The following is a 26,890-nucleotide window of genomic DNA, read 5'->3' on the forward strand; positions in this document are numbered from 1 at the left end:
AAGAGAATTTGGAACACAGTTTTTAAAAAAATTGATGTCAAAAGTTGTATTTACATGTAACTTGGGAAAATCAATATTGACAGTAGAATTAAAAAAAGAATAATGAAGCACAAGCATTTTATATTCTAAGGTGGGGAGATAATTCATATGTCACTCTGAACGTCAAAGAGAAACTAATCAGACAATACTTGGTAGTGAGCCTTTTATATCTTGATGGTCTTAAGAGAAGAATTGAAAATGGGAAGAGAAATATATTGGTTGGGGAAAGAATGGAAGGTTAGTGGATATTATATCATAATCAGAGGGCAATAGAAGATATCTGTACAAAGACTGGGATGGAGGGAGACACACTTCAACTTCAATATTATATGAACTGTCCAGAAAAGGGAAGATTAAAACAAGGGTGGGGGAATTAGAGAGGAGATGAATTTAAGGAGGGACAAAGCCAAAACAAAATAAACTATCACTAAGGATGTATTTTGAAAAATCTGTTTTTTAAGTGGCAAGGAATAGAAATCTGAGGTCTGTCCATTAATTGAAAAAACATTGAATAAGTTTACATGTGTGTGTATGTAGTTAAGTGTGCTTATATATTATGAAGTACTATTGTCTTATAAGAAGTTATGAAGGGGTTTGTTTCAGATAAAACAGTCAAGAATTGTATGAGCAGATGTCAAGTACAGTGAACAGAACCAGGGGAACTAATTCTACAAAAATAATGATAGGGAAAAAACAAATAAATTTGAAAGGATAAAAACTGATTAATGTAATAATCAACCACAAATCTAGAGAATAATAATGAAAAATATTACCTACTTCCTGATACAGATGTTAAGGATCCAGAATGCAAAATAACATATTATTTTTGGACATGGTAAGTGTGGAAATTTGTTTTGATTGACTATACATGGGATTTTTTTTTCTTTCATTCTCAATTGAGAAAAGGGAAAAGTTGAAGTGGGATGGAAAGAAATATAAATTTTCTGATTAAAAAATAGATATATACCCACATATGTATATATGTTATATATATATATATTCTTTCATATATTCGGTTGTGTATAATCACTAAATGCCATCTAGGATGCCCATTGTCTACGTGACTTTCCATAATTCACTTACTCTCCCTGAGCATCAGTTTCCTCATGTGTAAAATACAGTGGTGGACTAGATATCTTGTGGGGGTCTACTCATAATTAATATGTATAAGCTTATCTTTTACAATTAGTTATTAGTTGTGCACAGTAACAGTAATACTTTTCAATGAAGAACTGTGAATGACTTAGCTATTCTTAGTAATACAACTATCCAAGACATTCCCAAAGGACTAATAATAATCTCTACCATACACCTCCAGAAAAAGAACTGATATTGATTGAATACAGACTGAAGCATGCTATTTTTCACTTTCTTACACATTTTCCTTTGAGTCTTCTCATACAAAATGACTATTATGGAAATATCTTACATAATTGCACTTCTATAACCTATAGCTGATTGCTTAATGCCTCAGGGAAGGGGAAAGAATAGAGGGAGGGAGGGAAGAAGGGATAGATTTTGGAAGTCAAAACTTTAAATAAAAATGTTTGTTTTTTTAATTAGTCATAAGATGTCTTCAACTTATATGTATATGCAATGGGGTTGTTGTTGAGTCATTTTAAAATCATATCCAACTCTTCCTGACCTTATTTAGAGTTTTCTTAGGAAATATAATGGAATGATTTTTCATTTTGTTCTAGCTCATTTGACTGAGGAGGAACTGAGGGAAACAGGGTTGAGTGACTTGTTTAGGGTCACACAGCTACTAAGTGTATGAGACCCAATTAGAAGTCATGGAGATAAGTCTTCCTGACTCCAGACCTGGTATTCTCTCCAATGAATCAACTAGCTGCCCATATGAGCAATGTAAAGTATGAAGAAAAAAGATCAAGAATTGTTCCTGTGATTAGATGCATAAATTCACATTTAAAATATCTCTGACCTTTGACATACTCCACACTATGGCATCTTCACAGACTATGAAATCTTGACCTACTGGAGCCTGAGGGACAAACTGCCCTACTTTCAGCAGAACATCAGACCAATTGGGAAACATCACATAGTTCATAATGGCATATTGAGCCTCTGATCTTCTATTTTCGTCCACAAACACCTGGTCACCAGCGCTGTTGTTAAATTGGGTGCTCTTCAGGAAGGAGTGCAGCTGAAAGAGAAAAGAAATCTTCATCACTGGGTGCTACCCGAGGGAAGGTTTCCCTTATATGAGGGATGCTGGGCCTGTGAGAGACTTTCAGTGTATTACTATTGAACTTAATCTTCTTCAGTTATTCATTTCAATGCTCTGAGCTGTCAAAGAATTTCTAGATCATTCCTCTGTATCATTTTGAAGATATTCTTCTACATAAAAATTCCAGTTCTATGGAAAGAATTAAAACCTTCTACATACATGAGAAGGAAAAAGCTAAAAATTAGACGTGAATTGTTAGTTTATAGTGACCAAAGAGTTCAGAAGACCATATCCGAGATGAGGCTATGTGGATGACATTATCTTGTATTCTTGTAAGTGTAATTGATTAGGAAGCTCCCTGGTGAAGAAACTCCTACAAATGCAGAATAGCAGCTGCCATATGCATTGGCAAATTAAACCCTTTCAGGATAACCCTGGTCATGGAAAGGATGAGTCAGTTGCCCGGCATCACAAAGTAAGAATCCAAAGGGCAGATTTTAAGCCATGTTTTCCAGATTGGGAGATCCATTCAAACATTACTACAAAGCAGTGGTTTTCTAGATCAGAACTTAAATTATGAGAATAAGGGGATGGGAGAGCAGAGAAGATGGCAGAGGAAAGACATTAAATGCAAAGAACTCCTGATAGAGTTACCCCAAAAACAGTAATAAAAGAACCCTCGAACAGAAAAACCCACAAAAATATGGGCTAAGATTATTTTCCAGACATAGACAGATTAAAGGGGGCCATGTTGGACTGCCAGTAAAGTCAAACCATGGGATCACACAGACAGAGACCCCAGGCATGCCTCACCAGAGGAATTTACACCTGAGCCTCTGAATCAGCTGCAGCACTAGCATCTTCTGGAAATGAGCTTGTGGTTAGGTGAGAAGGCTTAATGGCTGGCCAGGGGGAGGGGGGGTGGAGAAAGTGCAGGGGTGTCAGTGAGACCTAGGGAGGAATTCAGCTGTCCCACCCAAGCAGTGAAGCAGGAAGAAATACTGAGCAATGGGAGGCCCAGGTTGGGGAGGGGCACAGGCTTGTCAAAGATAAAAACCACAGCACAGAAAGCTTTGCTGGTTGGTTAATTAGTAAGTTGGCTTGAGGTTATCTTAGGACCAGAGAACAGGCCAGGTGGGAGAAAAACCTGCCCTCCCTTAAACTGAATCACCTGGACCCTCTGAAGCTTGGGACAGTGTACCCCCAGTGGGGAGTTAAAAGTCAAGTAAAAGACTGCAAGATGAGCAAAGCAAAGAGAGATGGCAATTATAGAAAGTTTCTTTAGCAAAAAGGAAGATCAAAGTGCACCCTCAGAAGAAGACAATAACCTCAGGGCCCCTATAACCAAACATTCCATGAAAAATATGAATTGGTCTCAGGCCATGGGAGCACTCAAAAGGGACTTTGAACAGAAAATAGGAGAGATAGAAAGAAGATTTAGAGAGAGGGAGGAAAGAATGGAAAGAGAAATGAGAGCAATGCAAGAGAGTCATGAGAAAAAAAGTCAACAGCTTGAAAAGTCAAATGGAAAAGGAGATAAAAAAAGCTGTCTGAAGAAAATAATTGCCTAAGAATTAGCATAGAACAAATGGAAGCTAGTGAGTTTATGAGAAACCAAGACACAGTAAAGCAAATCCAATTGAATGAAAAAATAGAGGGAAATGTGAAATATGTCCTTGGAAAAACAGCTGACCTGGAAAATAAAACCAGGAGAGATAATTTGAAAATCATTGGATTACCTGAAAATCATGACTAAAATAAGAGCCTAGACATCATCTTCCAAGAAATTGTAAGGGAAAATTGCCCTGATTTTCTAGAAGCAGAAGGTAAAGTAGAAATTGAAAGAATCCATCAATCACCTCCAGAAAGAAATCCGAAAAGGAAAACTTTCAGGAATATTATAGCCAAATTCCAGAGAAACCTGTTCAAGGAGAAAATATTGAAGCCACTAGGAAAAAAAAAGGAATTCAAATACTGTGGAGCTCCAAAAAGGATAACACAAGATCTTGCAGCACCTACATTAAAGGATTGGAGGGCATGCAATATGATATTAGAACTGGGACTACAGCCAAGAATCATGTACCCAGGAACACTCAGTATAATCTTCCAGAGTAAAAAATGGGATTTCAATGAAAAAGAAGACTTTCAGGCATTTGTGATGAAAAGACCTGAACTGAATAGAAAATTCGACTTTCAAATACAAGGCACTGGAGAATCACAAAACGGTAAACAGGAAAAAGAAATCACAAGGGACATTAAAAGGTTAAACTGTTTACATTCATATGTGAGAAGATAATACTTCCAAATCCTAAGAACTTTTTCAGTAAGGAATACACAGAGGACAAGGGTCTGAACTGAATATAAAGGGATGATATTTGTAAAGCATTTATTTTTGGTTTATCCTTGTTCTTTGGGGGGCAAACAGGGTGGGGGTCTCTTATGTCTGGGGCCAAATTTGGGCTTGGGGCTTCCTGGGTCCAGGGCTGGTGCTTTTTCCACTGTGCCACTTAGCTAACCCATGATGACATCTTTAAAATAGAGTTGAGGGGTAGGAGGAATAGACTGGGGGAGGGGGAGGGGAGAGGTGGAATGGGGAGAGGTAGCTCACATGAAGGAAACAAGAAAAAAGCTTATGGTAGGGAGGGGAAGAGGGGGAAGGAATAGCACAGTGAGTGAACCTTACTATCATCAGAATTGGCTCAAGAAGGGAATAACATACATACTCAAGTGGGTGAGGTAATATATTTTTGACCTGAGGAAAAGTGGGTGGAGAGAGAGATAAGGGGGGCTGGGAGAGGAGGGGAAGGAGGGAAGGAATCTTTGGGGGAAGGAGCTTCAAAAAGCAAAACACTGTCAATGAAGGCAAAGATGTTCTGCGTAACAGGACATGTATGACAAATATTGAGTTGCTTGATTTCATAGGGAGAGTTCAAGAGGGCGGGAGGATGAAAAATTTAAGAAAACAGGATTAGCTCAAAGAACTCATCAGAGTGGGCCCAAGGAAGGAATAACATACACACCCAATTGGGAGGAGTAATCTGTTTAATCCCACAGGAAAGTCGGAGAAGAAGAAGATAAGGAGGGAAAAGTGAATGAAGGGAGGGTAGAGCAGGGGCCGGGGACAGTCAGTAGCAAAACACTTTAGAGGAGGAATAGGGCAAAATAAGATAGAAAATAGAGTAAATATCATTAGAAGGGAATAGGATGGAAGGAAATAGTTATGATGATTGACTACAATGGCAAAACCTATGGTACCTACTCTGCTGGGCTATTGTAAAGAACATTCTTCATCAAGTTTAAGGTACTATATAAAAGTTATGATGAACAGGATGCTATCATAAAAACCTGGAAAGACCCACATGAACTGAGGGAGAGAGAAATGTACTGTATACAGAATAGTAGCAGTAGTGTAAGATGATCTGCTGGGAAGCACATGGTAATTTTCAGCAAGGCATTGATCCAATATAACTCTGAAGAACTTAAGAAAATTGCAATACACCTAGAGAGAAAGAACTGATGGTATCTGAAAACAGAGTAAAGCACATTTTTTTTATAACTCTTTAATCCAAAGTCTTGTTTTTATGTATTTTATCTCACAACCTATCTAATGTAGAGATGTTTTCCAGGACTACTCATGTATAACTTACATTGAATTGCTTGAGTTATTGGGGTTAGGAGTGGGAAGGGAGGGAAGAAGAGAAGTTGGAACACAAAGTTTTTTAAAAATTGATGTCAAAAATTTCTTTTACATGTAATTTGGAAAATAAAATTCTAAACAACAACAACAACAAATTGAAAAAAATTGAGAATAAGGGGATGGATTGAACCTAAATGAGTGGTCATAAATGAGTGGTGTCTTGCCATCTGAATATTTAATAAACCAGCCCTTGAAATGGAAGGGATAGGGGAGAAAAATGCTTATATATAATTAACATGACAGACATCTTGAAATTCAGGATAATTTTACAAAACAAGTGATATTTACCCCAGAAAAGGAAAAGATTAGTGAAGGCACAGTAAGAGTCTTCTAGGGTCTGAATGGATATCCTACAGAATGGTCATATTCTGTCTACCTGGCTCAGAAAATGTAACCAGGACCAAAGGTTGAAAGTTAAAGACAAAGTACTTGCTACACATCATGGCATATGCTCATAACACCTACTCTTGAGAATACTGAGACCACTGAATCATTAAATTTAGTATTTCTCAGCTACAAGCAGGATGAAAGCTGATTGGGTGCCTGATCAAATTCTGTCAAAAATATAGTGAGCATGTAAACGCAGGTCACCAGACTACCTAATGCCAAGCATCTCTGGTCAGGGAAAGAGAGTAGGTTAAAGCTTCCCTGATGCTGAGTACTGGGATCAAACCTAAGAGGAACAGATACAAGTCTATCCCTGGGTATATAGGGAAAATTTTTCAAGGATAATATAAATAGTAAAAAAAAGAAAGAAAATCTAGTTATGTTTTTGTACATATAAACTACTAGATTTAGAGCCCCTCTAACCCACAATAAAGTTATTATTAATATTTTTTAAAAGGAAATAGGATCATAGAGAGAGTCAGCAGCCATATAGAAACAGTCAAGAAGAGCAATGGTGTGAGGAACAGAAAGGGCTATAAGAATTTTCCTGAAAAATTGAGTACCTTAACCATCACAAGAAAATCTGAAGAATATTTTGAGAGAACTGAGTTTACATCCCCCTGCGAATTTATTTTTCAGAGACTTTGATATCTGGAGAGAGTTGGCTGGTGTGAGTCCTTGTTTACATAAATGTCAAAAAAATTCAACAACTTCCATTAGTGGCTAAAGGTGATTTTATCCTGCATCTTTACCAATATAGATAACTTATTCAAACATGTTTGTCTAATTTGTTTAACTCAAAATGTATGATCTATAGAATTTGTGTTTGGCCAAGTCCGTGATTACACTGTATCAGTGAAAGAGATCATTAAAGATCTATGGGAAAATACATGTTTCTAGTACATTTGTCATATGGGATAAGGGGCCAGATTCAATTAACTGAATAATGAGAAACTGCATCACTAACGATTTGTGAGGAATATCATAACATCAACTTCATTGCTTAAGAACTCAGAATCACAATCAATGAGAAAATAACTCATAAGCAGGTAGAGGGGCTATGAAGGCTGGTCACTTGCTTGTCTATCAACCAGTATAGGACATTTATATCCCAGAATTAGAGTAATGAATAGCTTTTCAACATTTACAACTGGTTCAAAACAGAATAAAATTACTTCGGAGGTGATAGGTTATTCCATGAATAGAAGTCAACTAGCAAAATTTTTGCAAAAGGGGAGGTAGTCCAGATACATCAATAATGACTAGACGGTACCTGACATCCTTTCCAACTCCAAGCCTCTGTAAAAAAACCTCAGTAATTGAGGGAGGAGGGAGGGAGAAAAATTTGAAATTGGAAATCTTATATAAACAAATGTTGAAAACTATTTCTACATGGAACTGGAAAATAATAGAATACTTTTATTTTTTTTAATTTAATTTTGAATTTAGGGCAGGTAGTTGGTGCAGTGGATAGAGCACCGGCCCTGGATTCAGGAGGACCTGAATTCAAATCTGGCCTGAGATACTTAACACTTACTAGCTGTGTGACTCTGGGCAAGTCACTTAACCCCAATTGCCTCATCAAAAAAAAAATTTAAATTTTTAAAACCCCAGTAATTATTAACTTTACATGCAAACTGACAAGCATTAGAAATTAATAATATATTATTATTTTTTTTTTAGTGAGGCAATTGGGGTTAAGTGACTTGCCCAGGGTCACACAGCTAGTAAGTGTTAATTGTCTGAGGCCAGATCTGAACTCAGGTACTCCGGACTCCAGGGCCGGTGCTCTATCCACTGTGCCACCTAGCTGCCCCAATAATATATTCTTAAGGATCGTATAATCAGAAAACATGAGAGCTGGAAAGGACTTCATTATCCATCTTGTGCCACCCATGTCCAAAATACATCCTTACAACACCATAGCTAAAAAGTGGCCACTAATTCAATATCACCTGCCATGAATGAAGCACTGCATGTTCTTCATCTCCCATTGGTCTTTGTCTCAAAAACATTTCATGGAGAGCCCAAGCCACAGCATAGATACTATTGTAGATCACATAACTGAAGCCAGACATAGCCATATCAAAAGAGCACAGAGGCAACGTCTCTAAGGAAGCATTTGGCAAACATATCTCTTGCTCTGGGTTTTCTGGTTGATCTGGGCACAGAAAGGCTGAGAGCCAGAATCCCCTAAGTAAAATGTCATCTGGGTATTTAGAAGGTGTAACTGTCTTAAGAAAGGTATTGAACCCAGGAATTTCATTTGTCAAGTGTGAAAATGTGAGAGCGCCATGGAATTGAACACCTTGATGCTGATAGGGTCTCATGGTAATGTCCCAGTGAGATGTGGCAATCCACACCTTTGCTATTGGGAAAACAGGGAGTTGTGAGTATCTCAGAATCATTAATGAATCTGTGTCACCATGGATGACAATCACCTTGGCTGATGATATTAAGATCCTGGGCACAAACATCTCACAAGATTCCATATGTTTTCTCTCACTGACAGGGATCTTCTCTGTGAAGGACACACAAACACCATTCTTTACCATTTCCCCCCTTATTTCCCAGAGGAATTCTTCCCCTCTTATATCATCAGAGGCAACCAGACCTATCCAGTTCCATTTAAAATACACCAGTAACCGGACAACACCTTGGTGAAGAGAAGAGTCTTTGGGGGCCATCTGATAGAGTGAAGGAAACTGGACCTTGTCACTAAGAACAGAATCAAATGGACCATAGCTGATCTGGATGGGAAAGAAACAATGCATCAGTTTTATCATGGCAACTCTGAGAGAATTGAAGCAAAATGCAAATTCAGAAATGAACATTTTTTTGGTAGAAAAAATATGTATAAATCAGTGCATAGTTTGTAAGTGGTGTTTTAGTCCCTCAAAGTCTCTATATTTATCTCTCTCAATGAGTCCTCAAAAAGACGATGATTTAGTGAAGACAGTTCTGAGATTCTAATGTTACTTGTACTCCAGCCATGGTGTCCTCTCTGTGAATTCCAAATGAACAAGCATATATTCTTACTCATATGACTGATTTCTGGCCCACAGTAGATTTCCAGATTAAACCTTAAACATTATTGATTTCAGGGGGCAATAGTTTTCTTTTTAAAATTAAAAAAAACATATAAAGAGCATTTTGTGTTTTGATTTTTGGAAAACTGTAATATACCTATGCATGTGTTTACTAGTTTTAAATGGTGGTGGGTTTTGGTTTTTTGTTTTGTTTGTTTTTTGGAGTATGGAATTTTGGTGGTATAAAAACAGGAATCTGAGAGCGAGAAAGGAGCTAGAAAAAGCTAAAACAATATTCAAAAGGGATTTCCACTATAATGTAGCTGAGTAATAGGCATCCAAAGTATGATTGAAAACCTTGGATGAAAATGACCTTCCTGTAAAAACATCTCATTCTTCTTCATGCAGAATTAATATCATGATAATTTTTAGGAAACAAGTCTTCCTTTCATCTCCTCTAAATATCCTTTTATATAATATATGTATGGAAAAATAAAATACTGAGTGCTTATCATGATCTAAACATTGTCCTAAGTTTGAGATTTTTTTCTTTTCTTTTCTTTTTTCTTTTTTCTTTTTTTTTTTTTTTTGCAGGGCAATGACAGTTAAGTTACTTGCCCAGGGTCACACAGCTAGTAAATGTCATGTATCTGAGGTCATATTTGAACTCAGGTCCTCCTGAATCCAAGGCTGATGCTTTTCCCACGGCACCACCTAGCTTCCCAGTTTGGAGATATTAATACAAAAATCAGTTTAGTCTTTCTTCTCAATAGTTTATATTTATATTGGAAAACACAAGATATATGGTAGGGTACTACCCAGAAAGGACTGTTTCGTTCTGAAAAGTCACTGGGCTGCTGAGTGGAGACATGGAGAAATCTATTTTCAAGAATTAATTCTTATTTTAGGTTTTTATGACACCATCTTTTGGCTAGAATTAAAAAAATAAAACCTCAGCACACACTGTCCTCCGGGTCTCCACAAACAGCACGGTGCTCCACCTACTGGTTGTAGCCATCGCCATGGCGCTGGCACCTCATGTCATCAACACTCGCTGATGCCTACATGGACCTGGCAAAATTATAATGATTGGAAGCCTAGTGAGGGCAGTCATGTGACTGTCAGAGTGGCCTGCCAATTGGCTGGGGGCTGTCTGGGGTCTGCTGGGAAGAAGGGGAGGAAATTCGCCATTCTAGCTGGAAGCTGAAAGGCAAAAAGATGCTGCTATGTATTCTCAGCTGATTCCTGGGCGGTGGTGTTATTCAGGTTGTATAATTTCCCTTTGCCATTTTATTCCCTTTCCCTTGATCCTACTGATACTGTTTGTGGGTTGTTGTTTTTTTGAAGTTCATTCTTGTTAAATAAGTCCTTCTCTGTTTTGAGGGAGGCTGCCAGTCTCCTTCCTTTCCCCAATATCACAGAGAGCTGCTTAGCTAACACTTCCCAATTAAAAATTGGTCCCCACACTATTCTCGTCCTTTCCATAAATGATAGTGTTGGTTTGATTTCTGTGTCCTGATGTGGAGGTGGAAAACAATGACTATGAGGAAGGAATTAGTAGAGTGGAGTAGGGAAATTTAGGATCTGGACTGGACTAGATATGAAGGAATATCACCTATGAGAAGTCTCTGTTTTGAAATTTCTGGTTGGAGGCAGAAGCTGGTTATGCCAAATTTAATAATCTATATTCAGGTGAGATGGTTAATGAACATTTGAATCACCTGGACTTGATGGAGCTGCCTTATTATCCAAAGGAGTTTTATGAAACCCTGGATTGATAGCACTAATAGGAACAAAATGCCCTTCAATTGAACTCCAAACTGAACTCAGATGGATAGCAGATTAGTCCCTACCTAGTGACTTCTTTTCCCTTAGGATAGTAAGTCCCTATCTTATGGTAACATCTGGGAGTCCTCATCCTTGCCAAACACTTTTTTGGAATTCTGTAATCTTATCATGATGCTTGGGTATTTCCTCCATACTTGTTATAACTGAAATTCTTAAAGTGCCTTTGTTCCTATATCATACTATTGAAACTGACAACACTCTGTAACCAATAGACAAAACAAACTTTATATACCCTCAGAAAAATGAAGATCTTTGAGAACTTTCCTTTTGTAAAGTTCTCTGTATGTCATGCTTGCTTGTTATTGGGGTGAAATAAATCTGTGCTTAGTTTTCCTACCCATTCTCTGATCTGATTTTCTGTGAGGTACCTACTTCTCTTAGGATAGGAAAAAATAGCCTTCTCTGGTCTGTCTATGTGAATTCTGGTTCTGTTTATCTTGTAGGAGGCTAGGTATGAAAACTATATTTGATTTTCAACAAGCTATACCAAAGAGACATGGGATACATGCAATCTGGTGATAGTCTAAGTTTTTTGGCTTATTAAGATTTTGAGTTTGTAATCCACTGAAATCTGATTTCTTGAGAAAAGCGAGAACTGAATGCTGTCTGTCTTATTCAGTACTGGATAGGTTGGCCTTTATAAAACCAATGAGAGGTTTTAGATTTATACCTACTGATTGTTTGTTTGTTTAAGAATAACATCATAGGGGCAGCTAGGTGGCGCAGTGGATAAAGCACCGGCCCTGGATTCAGGAGTACCTGAGTTCAAATCCAGCCTCAGACACTTTACACTTCCTAGCTGTGTGACCCTGGGCAAGTCACTTAACCCCCATGGCCCCGCAAAAAAAAAAAAAAAAAAAAAGAACAACATCATAGACTGTCAGGTCCATTACATCCTGTCTCAGTCATTCATCCATTGTAACCTCAATCTTTCTCTCATTTCCATATTTGATGAGAATACTGTCTATGCTGGGAGAAAATAATTATGTATAATGGATTTCTTGGGGAGACCCAGAGATCAGTTCCTCAGTCCTTTCTCCTCCCCTCCCCCATTCCAGAAAGTTCTGATCCTGTCTGGGACAAACCCAAGGGAACAAAAGAGATTGAGATTGATTCTTTTGTCTAGCTCAGTGATGGGATCAAACCACACCTAGATACTGGACTTTGCCTTTGCCCTTCAGTGAGGGTCTTTTACATTTTTCTCCCTGATGTCATCTGTAGAGTTCATTTTAATGTAGATCACCCTCAAGGCATGTCAGGCAATGGAATTGGATGATCCTAACCAATAAGCTTTGATCAGTGTATAATGATCTGTATCAAAAGAGGATAAAACTCTTAGAAAAGGCAGTGAGCTCTCTGTCTCTCTGTCTCTCTCTGTCTCTCTCTCTCTCTCACTCTCACTCACTCTCTCTCAGTCTGTGTCTCTCTGGACAGGCTCTTGGCCTCTCTCCTCAAGACCACATGCTGTCTCTCAGTGAGAGTCTTCAGGGGACAACAGCCCCTGCAATGCTGAAACTCTCTCCCCTGCTTTCTCTACCACGAAGCCTAAGACCATGAGAAGAATATTCTAATGGACAAAACTGGTGCAATAGAGGGGCGGAGCCAAGATGACGGAGAGGAAGCAGCAAACTGCCTGAGCTCTCCTTCTGTACCCTCAAAAAGAACATTAAATCAAGCCTCTGGATGGATTCTGAAACTACAGAACCTGCAAAGAGACAGAGAGACACAGTCCTCCAACCAGAGATAATCTAGAAGACTTCAGGAAAAGGTCGGTCTGACTCGGGCAAAAGGGAGGCCCAGCGCAGGGCAGCAACCCAGCGCCAATGGGATAAGGGCATGTCAGCAGGAGCTGCGGGCCACAGCCGAACAACTAAGGCCCCTGAAACCTGGTTCAAAAATCTGGTGGCCAAGAAGAACAGTGGAAAAACCTACCTGCACCGGTCGGGAGGGCAACCTACAGGTCAGGAGGGAATGGACGCCAGGAGCAGGCACCTGGCTGGCTGAGCGCACCCAGACAGGAAGTGCAGGGTGGGGGATCTCCACACACCATAAAGGCCTCAGAGTAAAAAGCTGGTCACACAGCACCTATACCCCTGCACAAGAAGCCCAAAACAGGGACTCTGGTGCCCCGAGAGCAGACCTCAACTTAAAAAATAAATAAGCTGCAATAATGAGTAAGAAGCAAAAAAGAGCCCTCTCCATTGAGAGCTTCTGTATCAATAGGGAAGAAGCCAACGCAAACTCAGATGAGGACAATACCCTCAAATTGCCTACATGTGAAGCCTCACGAGGGAAGGTGAATTGGTCTCAGCAACAAAAAGCCTCCCTGGAGGAGCTCAAAAAGGATTTTAAAAATCAATTGAGAGAGGTAGAAGAAAAAATGGGGAGAGAAATGAAAGCAAAACAAGAAAACTATGAAAAAAGAATCAGCAGCTTGGAAAAGGAAGCACAAAGATTGACTGGCCAAATGGGGGGGAAAGTGCATAATTTCACTGAAGAAAACAATGCCTTAAAAAATTCAGTTGGCCAAATGGAAAAAAAGGTGCATAATCTCATTGAAGAAAACAATGCCTTAAAAAATTCATCTGGCCAAATGGAAAAAAGGTGCATAATCTCATTGAAGAAAATAGTGCCTTAAAAAATTCACTTGGTCAAATGGAAAAAAAGGTGCATAATCTTACTGAAGAAAAAAGTGCCTTAAAAAATTCACTTGGCCAAATGGGAAAAAAGGTGCATAATCTTACTGAAGAAAACAATGCTTTAAAAATTAAAATTGGACAGTTGGAAGATAAGGAATCCATGAGACACCAGGAATCAGTCAAGCAGAATCAAAAGAATGAAAAAATAGAAGAAAATGTGAAATACCTCATTGGAAAGACAACTGATCTGGAAAACAGATCGAGGAGAGACAATTTGAGAATCATTGGATTGCCTCAAAGCCATGACCAGAAAAAGAATCTAGACACCATATTCCAGGAAATTATTAAGGAGAACTGCCCTGATATCATAGAATCAGAGGATGAAATCATCATTGAAAGAATCCACCGATCACCTCCTGAAAGAGACCCCAAAAGGAAAACTCCAAGGAATATTGTAGCCAAATTCCAGAATTATCAGGTGAAGGAGAAAATACTCCAAGCAGCCAGAAAGAAGCAATTTAAATATCATGGAGCCACAGTCAGGATTGCTCAGGACCTGGCAGCTTCAACATTAAAGGACCGCAAGGCTTGGAATATGATATTCCAGAAGGCAAAGGAGCTTGGATTGCAGCCAAGAATCTATTACCCAGCAAAAATGTGCATTTTCTTTCAGGGGAAAAGATGGACATTTAATGACATTGGGGACTTTCAATCTTTCCTGGTGAAAAGACCAGAACTGAATAGAAAATTTGATCTCAACATACAAGACTCAAGAGAAGTTTAAAAAGGTAAACAGAGGGGGAGAAAAAAAAAGGTTACCCTATTAGGTTAAACTGTTTATATCCCTACATGGGAAAATAATACTCATAACTCTTAAGAATTGTAAATGTATTTGGGCAGAGAGAAGGACTTTACATAGAGGGTATAGATATAGATTGTCTTTGATGTGATGATACAAAAGAATTAAGGGGTTAAAAAGGGAGTCTATGGGGAGGAGAGGAAAGGGGAGGTGGAATGGGATGAATTATATCATATGAAGGGGTGGAAAAAAAAACCTATTACACTAGAGGGAAATAAAGGAGGGGGGAACATTGCTTCAACCCTATTCTCATTAGATTTGACTCAAAGAGGGAATAACATATACATTCATTGGGATAAAGAAACTTAACTCATTCTTTAGGGAATCAAAAGGGGAAGGGAAAGGGGGGACTGATAGAAGGGAGGACAAAAGCAAGGGAGAAAAGGGTAAAGAAAAGAGAGGGGGTGATAAAAAGGAAGGGCAGATTGGGGGAGGCAGGGGTAAGAAGTAAAACATCAGTGAGGAGGAATAGGGTGAAAGAAGGGGGGGAAATTACAAAGGGAGTAAATAGAATGGAGGGGAATAGACAGATAGAGAAATCAGATTGATTATATACTTTGCAGCCAAAGGTGGAGAAGCTCTCTACTTAGTCAATTAGAAGACCTGGAGCTGACTGCAGCTCCTATCATAAGCTGCTTCTTGCAAAATTCACACTTAAATTGAAAAAAGTAAGGAAAACAATTACTTCCTATAAATATGATCTAAACAAAATCTGTTAGGGATATGTAATAGGGGTAATGAATAGATTTAAAAGGCCAAAGCTTGCATAAATATTGCCTAAAGAATTATGGACAAAGTTTCCAATATTTCATAAGAAATAAAAACAAAAAGAAAAAATTTAAATTTCCAAAGAAAAAGGACAAGAAAGCAAAATTGCCTCTGAAGAAGCTTTAGAAATAGCTGAGGAAAGAAAATGAAGTGGGGTGGAGGCAAGATGGTGGAGGAAAGGCAGTAAGCTATCAAACTCACAACATGATTGCTCCAAAAAACCTCCAAATAATGCCATACAACAATTCCTAGAGCAGCAAAACCCATGGAGGAGTGTGCTGAGATTATTTTCCAACCAAGGATGGCTTAGGAGGTCAGAAGGGGGCAGGTAGGTGGCTCAGTGGATAAAGCGCTGGCCCTGGATTCAGGAGGACCTGAGTTCAAATACAGCCTCAGACACACTAGCTGTGTGACCCTGGGCAAGTCACTTAACCCCCATTACCCTGCAAAAAAAAAGAGAAGGTCAGAAGGAGGGGGTTGCTGTGCTGAGACAGGAGTAGAGCCCAACCCCAGTCACACTGACAAAGATCCAGTCTCAGGCAGGCCAAACCTGGGAAGGAGATCCTCAGAGCTTCTGAATCAGCTGCAGCACCAGTATCATCTGGAAGTAAGCTCACAGTCTGGTGAGAGGGCTGAGTGTTTGGTAGAGGGGAGATTACAAGGGTCTCTCCTGGTGCTGAGGCTAAAATTGTGTTTTTCAGTCCGGCTGGAAACCAGGAAGTAGGCTTGAGTAGCAGGGGCCCAGGTGGGGGTAGGGAGCAGGATCATTGGAGCTAACAACGACTGCACACAACATTCTGCTGTCTAGTCAATTAGCAAGTTGGCCTTAGGTTAGCTATAGACCAGGGAACAGACCAGGCAAGTGAAGAACCTGTCCCTCCTCAAATCACACCACCTGAGAAACCCTGAAGCTTGGGACAGAGCAGCCTGGAAATAGTGCCCCATTTTAAGGAGCAAGGCAAGATGAGAAGACAGAGAAAGGTTAGGACCATAGAAAATTTCTTAAGTGATAATGAAGATCAAGATGCACACTCAGAAGAGGATAGCAATATCAGGGCTCCTACATCCAAAGCTTCCAAGAAAAATATGAATTGGTCTCAGGCCATAGAGGTGTTCAAAAAGGACTTTGAAGATAAAGTAAGAGATGTAGAGGAAAAAATGGAAATAGGAATGAGAATGATGCTGGAGGATCATGAAAAAAAGTCAACAACTCAAAAAGCCAAATTGGCAAAATGGGAAAGGAGCTACAAGAGCTCTCTGATGAAAATAATTGCTGTGAGAACCAGGGTGCCACCCCCTGATGAAAAGCATGTGACTAGCATCCTGGAAGTTGCCTCTATTCATAGAACTGCCTGTAAGTCATGTCAATTGATGCTACCAGCCAGTTAGCTTGGAGCTGTGTGTGAGGACTGGCCCTCTTCTGGTCCCACAGGAAGCTTCCACTCAAATGGCCTGAGAAACTGTCTCTTTGGTTCAGAAAGGAGCTCATGGTGGTAGAAGGAGGAAGCTAGCCAGGTTTCCTAACTTTCAGGAAATTCACTGTCTTGGAAAGCTAGGTGAAAGTAGCTTTTTTTCTCTCTCTTTGCTGACCCCTAATATACTTTAATAAATGCTTAAGAGTCTAAACTGTGGCTGAATTTATAAGTAAACCTTAGCTAATTCCCCACACACACTGGGGTGGGGGGGCAGGTAAGCACACACATTAAATTTTAAATGTCACATTGTCTAAGAATTAGGATTGAACAAATGGAAGCTAGTGACATTCAGAGAAACAAAGACACAATAAAGCAAATCCAAATGAATAAAAAAATGGAGGGCAATGTGACATATATTCTTGGAAGTACTGTTGACCTGGAAAATAGATCCAGTAGACATCATTTGAAAATTTTGGGACTACCTGAAAACCATGATCAAGGAAAGAGCTTAGGCATCATCTTCCAAGAAATTGTCAGGGAAAATTGCCCTGATATTCTAAAAGCAGAAGGTAAAATAGAAATTGAAAGACTGCACCAATCTCTTCCTGAAAGAGATCCCAAAAGGAAAACTCCCAGAAATATTATAGCCAAATTCCAGAGCTCCCAGGTCAAGTAGAAAATAATGCAAGCTGCCAAAAAGAAAGAAATCAAGTACTGTGGAGCCACAGTGAGAAAAGCACAAGATCTAGGTGCTTCTACGTTAAAGGAGCAGAAGGAATGGAACATGATATTCCAGAGGGCAAAGGAATTGGGATTTCAACCAAGAATCACATATCCAGCAAAACTGATTATAGTCTTTCAGTGGAAAAAAATGGGACTTCAATGAAAAAGAGGACTTTGAGGTATTTGTGATGAAAAGACCTGAACTGAATGGCAAATTTGACTTTCAAATACAAGACCCTGGAGAACCATAGAAAGGTAAACAGGGAAAATAAATTTAAAAGGGTGTTAAAAGGTTAAACTGTTTACATTCCTACATGGGAAGATGATACATCTAATTCATAAGAACTTTCTTAGCATTAGGGCAGATGATAGGAATAAATTTAGACAGAGGTCACAGGTGGGAATTGATTATGAAGGCATGATATCTGCAAAGTATTTATTTTTTTGTTTATCTCTTTTTGTAGGTTGGTTGAAGTTAGGTGACATGCCTGGGGTCATACAGTGGTCGAGTATGTTGTGTCTGATGCCAGATTTGGACTGGGGTCCTCCTGCATTGAGGGTGGGTTCTTTGCTGTGTCACCTTGCTAACCCATGATGACATAATTAGGATAAAATTGAGGGGTGAGAGGAATGCACTGGGTGAGGGGGAAGGGGAGAGGTAGCATGGGGCTGAAATCCCACATGAAAGAAACTGGAAAACACTTATGGAGTAAGGAGAGAGGGGAGGAACAGGGCAATAAATGAACCTTATACTCATCAGAATAGGCTCAAAGACTTAACAGAAGCAGAAGAGATGAAGATAGCTAAATGTGAAAAGGAATTAAGGAGTCTCTTGATGAGGGAAAAACAGGAGACTAAAAAAAGCTGCCTTGAAAATAAAAATAAATAACTGATGTGTAATTTAAGATTCTAAATGTGGATTCTAATGTGTTCCCCCAGTTTGGGGGAAACTGACTAAAAATCACTGATAAAACGAGTTTAGGGTTTTAAGGGTTTATTGGAAAATAGAAAGAAAAAGATTGAGAACAGAATTCTAACAGTCTGGCATTCCTATCTTTCCTCAAATCTCCTGTGAAGTCCTCTGCCGCCACCACCATCAAGTCCGGAAGCCAAAAAGGCCTGCGCTCCCTGCGCAGGCTCCCTTTCCTCCTTCCTGTCTCCTCCCAGACCATAGGAGGCTCCTCCAGTTGATTGGCTGGTAGACTTGATAGACAGCACCCATGAGCAAGCGTCATTTCCTGACGCCAAGGAAAAGCCACAATGCCTCTGAGGCATTTTCCTCATGGTGGAGCTCTCCACAGCAAGTCTCCAGTAGGTGGCGTCATTCCAATCATTACAGTCCCCCCTGTTGTTCCTCAAGAAACAAAATGTTTCCTTGACGGAACACTGAAAAGCTGGATTCTCTTCTTTAACTGTTTGAATTGCTGTATTTTTACTAAACCTTAGCATAGCATTGTCAATGATCAAATTAATAAATTCCATTACATTCCTTCCTTTATATGGTTAGACTTGTAATAGAGGGTTGAGGTAGTTATGCAATGTGTAACACTTTTTACCACCATGTGTCTGGATCAAGCCAAATTTAGTATGTGTTCATGACACCTGAAAATGTTATGGAAAGGTTATCATACCATATCTCATGGTTCCGAGACAGCCAGTGATTGTGCTAGGCCACAGGTGAGTTCAACTGAGTGAGATAAAAAGATAATTAAGTTCAGTTAAATTAGGTTAAATTAGGAGGGAGAGAGGATGAATACTGGACTGTGCCTAGTAATTGTGCTCTACATAGTCACCATCATAAGCAAACCATGGACTTACATATACCTGTCTCTCCTTTTGTTGCACATATATTCTCTACAGGGCCTGCATCAGAGTTCACAGCAAATTAGTCTCTGAAATGATAAGTTTCCATACTTCCAAAATCTCATTAATTTCACCAAAGACAGTATGATGGTAAAAATGCGTGCTATGCTGCATAACTGAGAATATATTAGTGATATATACAATAATTCCAAACCATACCCAGAGTATGATGACATATAAATAATAAACGAATGTAAATAGCTGATTACATTAGACATTATCACATAATCTTCTTTTAGCTAGTAAACCACATCATCTTATACATGAATTCTCTAGTATAACAGTAGCAGATACTTAAAGTGGTGATTAATTTTTCAAAAAGAAATAAGATTTCAATATTCAATGTTTTCAGTGAGGTATCAAGCAATAGGGTTCAATAACCCTTTCTGGTCTTTTTTAGTTAAACAGAACAACATAAAAGAGAAAGGAGAAAAAAAAAATAAATAAAACAAAACTCATTAGAACTCATGGTTCTCTCAAAAAGAAAGAGTAAAAAAAAAAGAATTCTGGTAGCTTCTGAGGCCCGATAGCCTCACCCACAGCATATACTTAAAATGTCTTTGAATAATCACTTAGTTTATAAAATTTAGTTTTAAAGAAAAGCAAAAGAAACAAAAGTCAAGAAACAAAGCAAAACCAAAAATAAAAATAAAAAACAAAAGATTCGCTAAGCACCCTTTTGTGCTTTTAAAGAACTTAAAGGTGTGGTGAATTCCAGGTTTTTTTAGTGCCTTTCAAAAGTCAAAACAAAAGAATTTTTTAAAAAATAGTTGAGGTGGGCCAGAAAACTAGGCCATGTGCTTCAGTGCTTTTGCCTGTAGAAGGAAATGCTTGTTAAATTATAAGGTATTTAAGCTGCTAGAGTTTGGGGTATGCCACATTGTTTTAACTGGTTCCCCAATTCTCTGCAAGCCAAAGTGGCAGGGGTTTCTGAATTGTCATTGATCTTTCTAATGCTGTCATAATGTTCTTTATGGTAGAAAATGTGGAGTTCTCTAGCATCAGGTTTGTCTGTGCCACTGATTTTCAATAAAGGCTGATTTAATTGATGAACCACAACATTCAGCTGATGCTGCTTAGCAAATGCTACAATTGTATCATTTCCTCCCCACTTTCCAAATTTCTTTAATTCATCAACATATTCTTCAAAAGGGGAGTCATTTACTATAAAAGACTCAAACTCTTGTCTATGGTTAATCATATAAGAAGCAGCTTCTTGTCTGTGTCTGAGATGATTTCTACAGTGACCTTCTAGCTGGTCTGCTAAAGCCCTAAAAAGGCAATTTCCGTCTCCTGATACTTTACGAAGACTGAGTCCCAAAGCATTTAACTGATCAGTGGGATTATCAAATGGGAACTGCCTATTTCCTCTGAACTCTCTTTGCTCTTTAACAGTTGCTATCGTTAGGGTTTTTAGCTTTTTAGCATCTACCTCAGGTCTATCTGAAATTTCTTCACCTATGAATGGTGCAGGCTTTATATGAGAGCAATGAATCCATGAGTCTTTTTCACCAATTTTAATGGCAGTAGGAGTTGTCAATAATACCTGAAAAGGTCCTTCCCAGGCAGGTTGGGTTCCACTGGTTCTCTGAAAATTCTTTACATATATTTTATCTCCTGGGTTGAAGTTATGCAATGAAAAGTCTAATGGGCCTGCCTGGACCACAGCTCCTGCCTCATGGAGTTCACGTAGCCTGGTCTGTAATTCCTGTATATAGGAGGCAACAGAAGTATCACCTCCCACCAGTGATGTATAAACTGGGGAAAAAGTTTTAGCTTGGATAGGAGGGTGACCAAAAAGCATTTCATAAGGAGATATATGAAGTTCTCCCCTTGGTCTACTTCGTAGATAGAATAATGCCAATGGTAGAACATCAGGCCATTTCAAATGGGTTTCAGTACATAATTTGCCAATCATGCTCTTAAGCTCTTTATTCATACGTTCAACTTGGCCTGAACTTTGTGGATGGTAGGGCGTGTGGAATTTTGGAGTCACTCCCAAGAAAGAGTAGATTTGGGATAAAATCGAATCAGTGAAATGTGTGCCTTTGTCAGAATCGATGCGGGCTGGTGGGCCAAAACGAGGTACTATCTCTTTAAGAAGAATTTTGGCAACAAAGGCAGCTGTGGCTCGGGGGCTGGGAAAGGCCTCCACCCACCGAGTGAGCTGATCAACTATAACAAGGCAAAATTTATAATGTCCTGCTTTTGGCATAGTAATATAATCAATTTGTAAGTGCTCAAAAGGTGTATATGCTAGAGGACGCCCTCCATAAGCTTTGGCCTTAAAAGCATACTGATTATAAGACTGACATGTGGAACAGCCCGAGCAGATTTGAGATGCTGTATTAGTCACACCTGGTGCTATCCAGGTTCTCTTAATAGAGTCTACAATGCCTTGTGTACCAAAATGGCCTTTTCTGTGAACAGAGAGGCATACCTGGTGGTAGAATTTCCGGGGAAGAAATGGCTTACCTTCCGGAGACACCCAGATGCCATTGATCTGTTTCGCCTTAAATTTCTTTTTCCACTTTTCTACTTCAGAATCGTCATAGGTTAGGTTGGAAGGAATATCCTCAGAAGGTGAAAGGTTAAATACATGTTCAGGAGCTTCTAATGCAGCAAGCTTGGCTGCAGAATCGGCTCGTGCATTTCCCTTTGAAACAGGATCACTATTCCCTGTGTGGGCAGGGCAATGTACAACAGCTAGGGAAGAAGGCAGTTTCAGGGCATCTAAGAGGTCCTTGATAAGGTCCCCATTGGCAATAGCCTTGCCCGAGGATGTTAGAAAGCCTCGTTGACGCCAAATCATACCAATAAAGTGGCATATGCCAAAGCCATATTTCGAGTCAGTAAAAATAGTGGCACTCTTACCTTTGGCTATATTACAGGCCTGTGTAAGAGCCACAAGTTCAGCAGCCTGTGCACTAAAATGGCAAGGCAGAGAAGCTGCCCAGAGGGTGTCATAATCAGAAACTACAGCAGCTCCAGTAAAACGGGTTCCCTCTCTCATAAATGAGGAACCATCTGTATAGAGGACAAGATCAGGATTTTCTAAAGGTGTATCAAAAAGATCATCACGGGGTTTTTCAGCCATATCAACTAAAGAAGCACAGTCATGCAACGGTTCCCCCGAGAATGGTAAATTAGGGAGTAGTGTTGCTGGATTAAGAACTGTGCAGCGTTTTAAAGTGATATTCTCATTACCTAACAGGGTTATTTCATACTTAGCCAGCCTTTGATCTGAAAAGGCTTGTGTCCTGTGACGTAGTAAGAGAGCCTCCACTTCATGAGGGCATTGCACACTTAGAGGGTTACCTAGGACCAAATCAGAGGCTTTTTCTACCAAAAGGGCTGTGGCCGCCACTGCTCTAAGGCAAGGTGGCACTCCAGCCGCTACAGGGTCCAGCTGAATTGAATAGTAGGCTATAGGGCGTTGGTTAGGCCCCAGTGACTGAGTCAGGACTCCAGAAGCCACCCCCCTTTGTTCATGCACAAAGAGAGTGAAAGGCTTACTATAATCTGGTAGTCCTAGGGCAGGTGCTGATAACAAGGCCCATTTTAATTCTTTTATGGCTGAGAGATGCTGGGGATCCAACTGTAAAATGTCTGGAACAGAACTTTTTGTAAGAGCTATGAGAGGTTTAGTAATTTCACCAAAAGAGGGTATCCATTGTCTACAGTACCCAGCTGCTCCCAGAATGGCTCTTAATTGCTTCTTAGTAGAGGGGGCAGAAAGTTGTTGAATGGCCTGGACTCTCTTAGAAGAGACAGAGCGAGTTCCAGCAGCCAAAATAAATCCTAAATATTCTACCTGGGGCAAACACCATTGTACCTTTGTCTTGGAAACCTTGTGTCCTCTCTTGTGCAGCTCCAGCAGTAAGTGACGGCTATCTTCCTGACAAATTTCAGCATTAGGAGAGGCCAAAAGTAAGTCATCTACATATTGTACTAGTGTGGAGCTTTTAAAGGTAATAGAGGCCAGATCCTGCTGTAAAATTTGGGAAAATAATGTAGGACTGTCTACAAATCCCTGTGGGAGTCTAGTCCAGGTCCACTGTCTATTTTTCCAGGTAAAAGCAAATAAATATTGGAAGTCCTCATGTACTGGTATGGAGAAAAAGGCAGAGCAGAGGTCTACCACTGTGAAACATGTAGATTCATAGGGAATGGAAGAAAGTATGGTAGAAGGGGAAGCCAATATAGCATGTCTAGGGATAACATAATTATTAATTGCTCTAAGATCTTGCACAAAACGATAAACAGGTTTACCATCTGGCCCAGGCTTGGGTTTTTTAACTGGCAAAATGGGAGTATTGCATGGAGAGTGATGACATGGAATAATAATACCCTGGCTTTTCAAAGCCTAAATTATAGGTGTGATCCCTTCTATTGCTTCCCTAGACAATGGATACTGTGGAATGGAGGGGGGTGGTCCCCCCTTAACTTTAAAGGTAACAGGTATGGCAGACTTAAGGAGCCCCACCTCATTAGGGGATGAGGCCCATAAAGACTCAGGAATGTCAGAGGGGATTTTGGATACCTCCCCTGCTGTTCCTTGAGCTTCTGTAAGTAAAATTGGTAATAAATGAACAGTATCCTCTGGCAATTGTAGGGAGACACCCCCATCTGGAGCACAAGATATGGTTGCTCTAAGCTTACAAAGGAGATCACGACCTAATAAATTTACAGGGGCATCAGGCATGAGTAAAAATGAATGTTCTACTGTTAAGGGCCCCATAGATACCATGCGAGGATTCAATTTTGCCACTCTCTGGCTCTTTCCTGAGACTCCTACTACATTTAAAAATCCTACAGGTCTACACCCAGCATCTGGTTTGCTTATTAATACTGATTTAGAAGCTCCTGTGTCTAGTAAACAGTCATAATACGTGTCCCCTACTTTGAGGGTCACATGAGGTTCATTACTCTGGGGAGGTGAATGAACTGGCACAAGCGCATTCAAAAAATCCAGATCTGGGAATATGTTGCTTTCATTATCTTTGTTCCATTCCTCCCCTTCCTCTTGTCAATCCTGTGCCCCCCTTTGAGGGAGTCCATGGTTACCCTGATTCTGGTTCTGTCCTTCTGTTCCTCCCTGATAGGGTGTACGGTTATCCTGATACTGTCTCCTCTACAGGGAAATCATTTCTTTCTTTCTTTATTTGTTTGTTTGGCATGGAGGAAGTAGAGGGTGAGGGAATAAGAGTTGGGTCATTTGGAATTTCAGTCTGAATGGCCTTGGATTTAGTTGTTCTGTTGGGCATTTCGGTTAGGCAGGCCATGTCTGTCTGCCAGTCTATCGTTTCAGTTTGGGTGGCAGACTCAGATGTAAACTGGGGCCTGGATTTTCCTCGTTTTATATTTTTAGTATGATAATTTTCACTTGCTCTGGCCCAGATTTTCCAATAACGTAAATGTTCAGGTGGACATCTACTTAGGGTTCTTTGCAAATGCCTCAATGTTTGGGGATCAAATGACCCATATTTGGGCCATTCTTCCTGTAATTCCTCATGCCACATAAAACACAGTCTGATAAGCTCTCCTCTGGTCATGGTTGTATTTAGTCTAAGTTTTCCCTCATTCCAATCCATAAGTAGCTTTCCTAATGGGGAATCCCAGGGAATCATCTTTATTCTAACATTATCTAGGACATGCCAAATTCTCCATACCACACCAAAAAGCCCCACAAAACCACAAAGAGTAATAAAAATATATTCAAGTTCAAGCTGGCCAACATCTTTGATTAGTGAAGGTAAAGCTAGAAAAGGGGTACTTAGGGTGTTTAAAAGATCCATTTGAAATTTAAAATAGCCTATACTTGGTAGTTCTTTCCAATTTAAGGGGACAAGGGAGGGGAAATCTTACCCAATCAGAAGATCAGAAGATGAACGTTCGGTTTTCCTCTTCGTGGTCAGCCAAACTGTGTAATTTAAGATTCTAAATGTGGATTCTAATGTGTTCCCCCAATTTGGGGGAAACTGACTAAAAATCACTGATAAAACGAGTTTAGGGTTTTAAGGGTTTATTGGAAAATAGAAAGAAAAAGATTGAGAACAGAATTCTAACAGTCTGGCATTCCTATCTTTCCTCAAATCTCCTGTGAAGTCCTCTGCCGCCACCACCATCAAGTCCGGAAGCCAAAAAGGCCTGCGCTCCCTGCGCAGGCTCCCTTTCCTCCTTCCTGTCTCCTCCCAGACCATAGGAGGCTCCTCCAGTTGATTGGCTGGTAGACTTGATAGACAGCACCCATGAGCAAGCGTCATTTCCTGACGCCAAGGAAAAGCCACAATGCCTCTGAGGCATTTTCCTCATGGTGGAGCTCTCCACAGCAAGTCTCCAGTAGGTGGCGTCATTCCAATCATTACACTGAACATCATAGCAACTGGTCCTATAATTTCCTGACAAAGAGAGTGAGAAGAAATGGAAGACATGTTAGATTTTACACTTGTGGTTCAAGGATCACTGCAAATGGAAACTGTAGCCATGAAAATAAAAGATGCTTGCTCCTTGGAAGGAAAGCTAATGCAAATATGGACAACATACTAAAAACCAATGATCTCACCTTGCTGACAAAGGTCTGTATAGTTAAAGTTATATTGTTTTCCAGTAGCAATAAATGACTGTGAGAGTTGGGGGATAAGGCAAGGTGGATGATGCAGAATTGAAGATTTCAAACTGTGGTGGTAGAGAAGACTTGAGAAACCCTTGCACAGCAAGATGATCAAGTCAGTCAATTCTCAAAGAAATGAATTTGTGCCATCTACTATAAGGTCACAAAGTGAAAAGAGGAGAGTCATTAGAAATACTCTGATGTTAGGATGGGAAAGGAAAAGAGGATGAGAGAAGATGAGATAGATAGTGTTATGGAAACAAAAAACATGAACTTAGACAGACTTTGAGAGGTAGTGGAGCATACAAGGGCCTGGCAAGCTATGGCCAATGGGCCCATAAATTGTGGGATATGACTGAATTCCTGATGAAAACCCAAACTTGTATGCTTATGTTTGAGATGAATTGAAGATTTCCCTAAGAAATAGCAGATCCTATGTTTGTATATTTGGGGTTTTTTTTTGTTTGGTTTTTGTTGTTGTTGATGATGGGGTTTTTTGTCAGACAATGATGGTTAAGTGACTTTCCCAGGGTCACACAGCTAGTAAGTGTCAAGTCTCTGAGACTGGCTTTGAACTCATATCCTTCTGAATCCAGGGCCAGTGCTTTATCCACTGAGCCACCTAGCTGCCCCCACTGCACCGCCTAGCTGCTCCAGAAATAACAGATACTGTTACACTTACTCCAAAAAAATTAAATGAATGGCTCAGGTTTCAGTACTTCTATCTACTGGTTCAAGGAATGTTCCCATTTTAAGGTATTAACTGTAAGAAGAATTATAAGATTTAGTTTTAAGAATATTTTTATGACTTACATTACCTTT

At 39.7% G+C, this 26,890-nt stretch overlaps 2 protein-coding genes across 3 annotated transcripts in view; one reads left to right on the forward strand and one right to left on the reverse strand.

The window, feature by feature from the left end:
* Positions 1-26,890, forward strand: part of LOC122733853 (immunoglobulin lambda-1 light chain-like) — a 773,472-nt gene that overhangs the window by 435,069 nt on the left and 311,513 nt on the right. The window lies entirely within an intron of this gene.
* Positions 1-26,890, reverse strand: part of LOC122736538 (vomeronasal type-2 receptor 26-like) — a 37,475-nt gene that overhangs the window by 6,470 nt on the left and 4,115 nt on the right. Inside the window, exons 3-4 of the mRNA XM_043978840.1 lie at positions 8,267-9,061; positions 1,993-2,203 (exon numbers count right to left, since the gene is read on the reverse strand). Of these exons, the coding sequence (XP_043834775.1) occupies positions 1,993-2,203; positions 8,267-9,061 (1,006 nt within the window). The remainder of the gene's footprint in view (positions 1-1,992; positions 2,204-8,266; positions 9,062-26,890) is intronic.

Source organism: Dromiciops gliroides, chromosome 1 (assembly GCF_019393635.1).
Source record: "Dromiciops gliroides isolate mDroGli1 chromosome 1, mDroGli1.pri, whole genome shotgun sequence".
Classification (NCBI taxonomy): domain Eukaryota; kingdom Metazoa; phylum Chordata; class Mammalia; order Microbiotheria; family Microbiotheriidae; genus Dromiciops; species Dromiciops gliroides.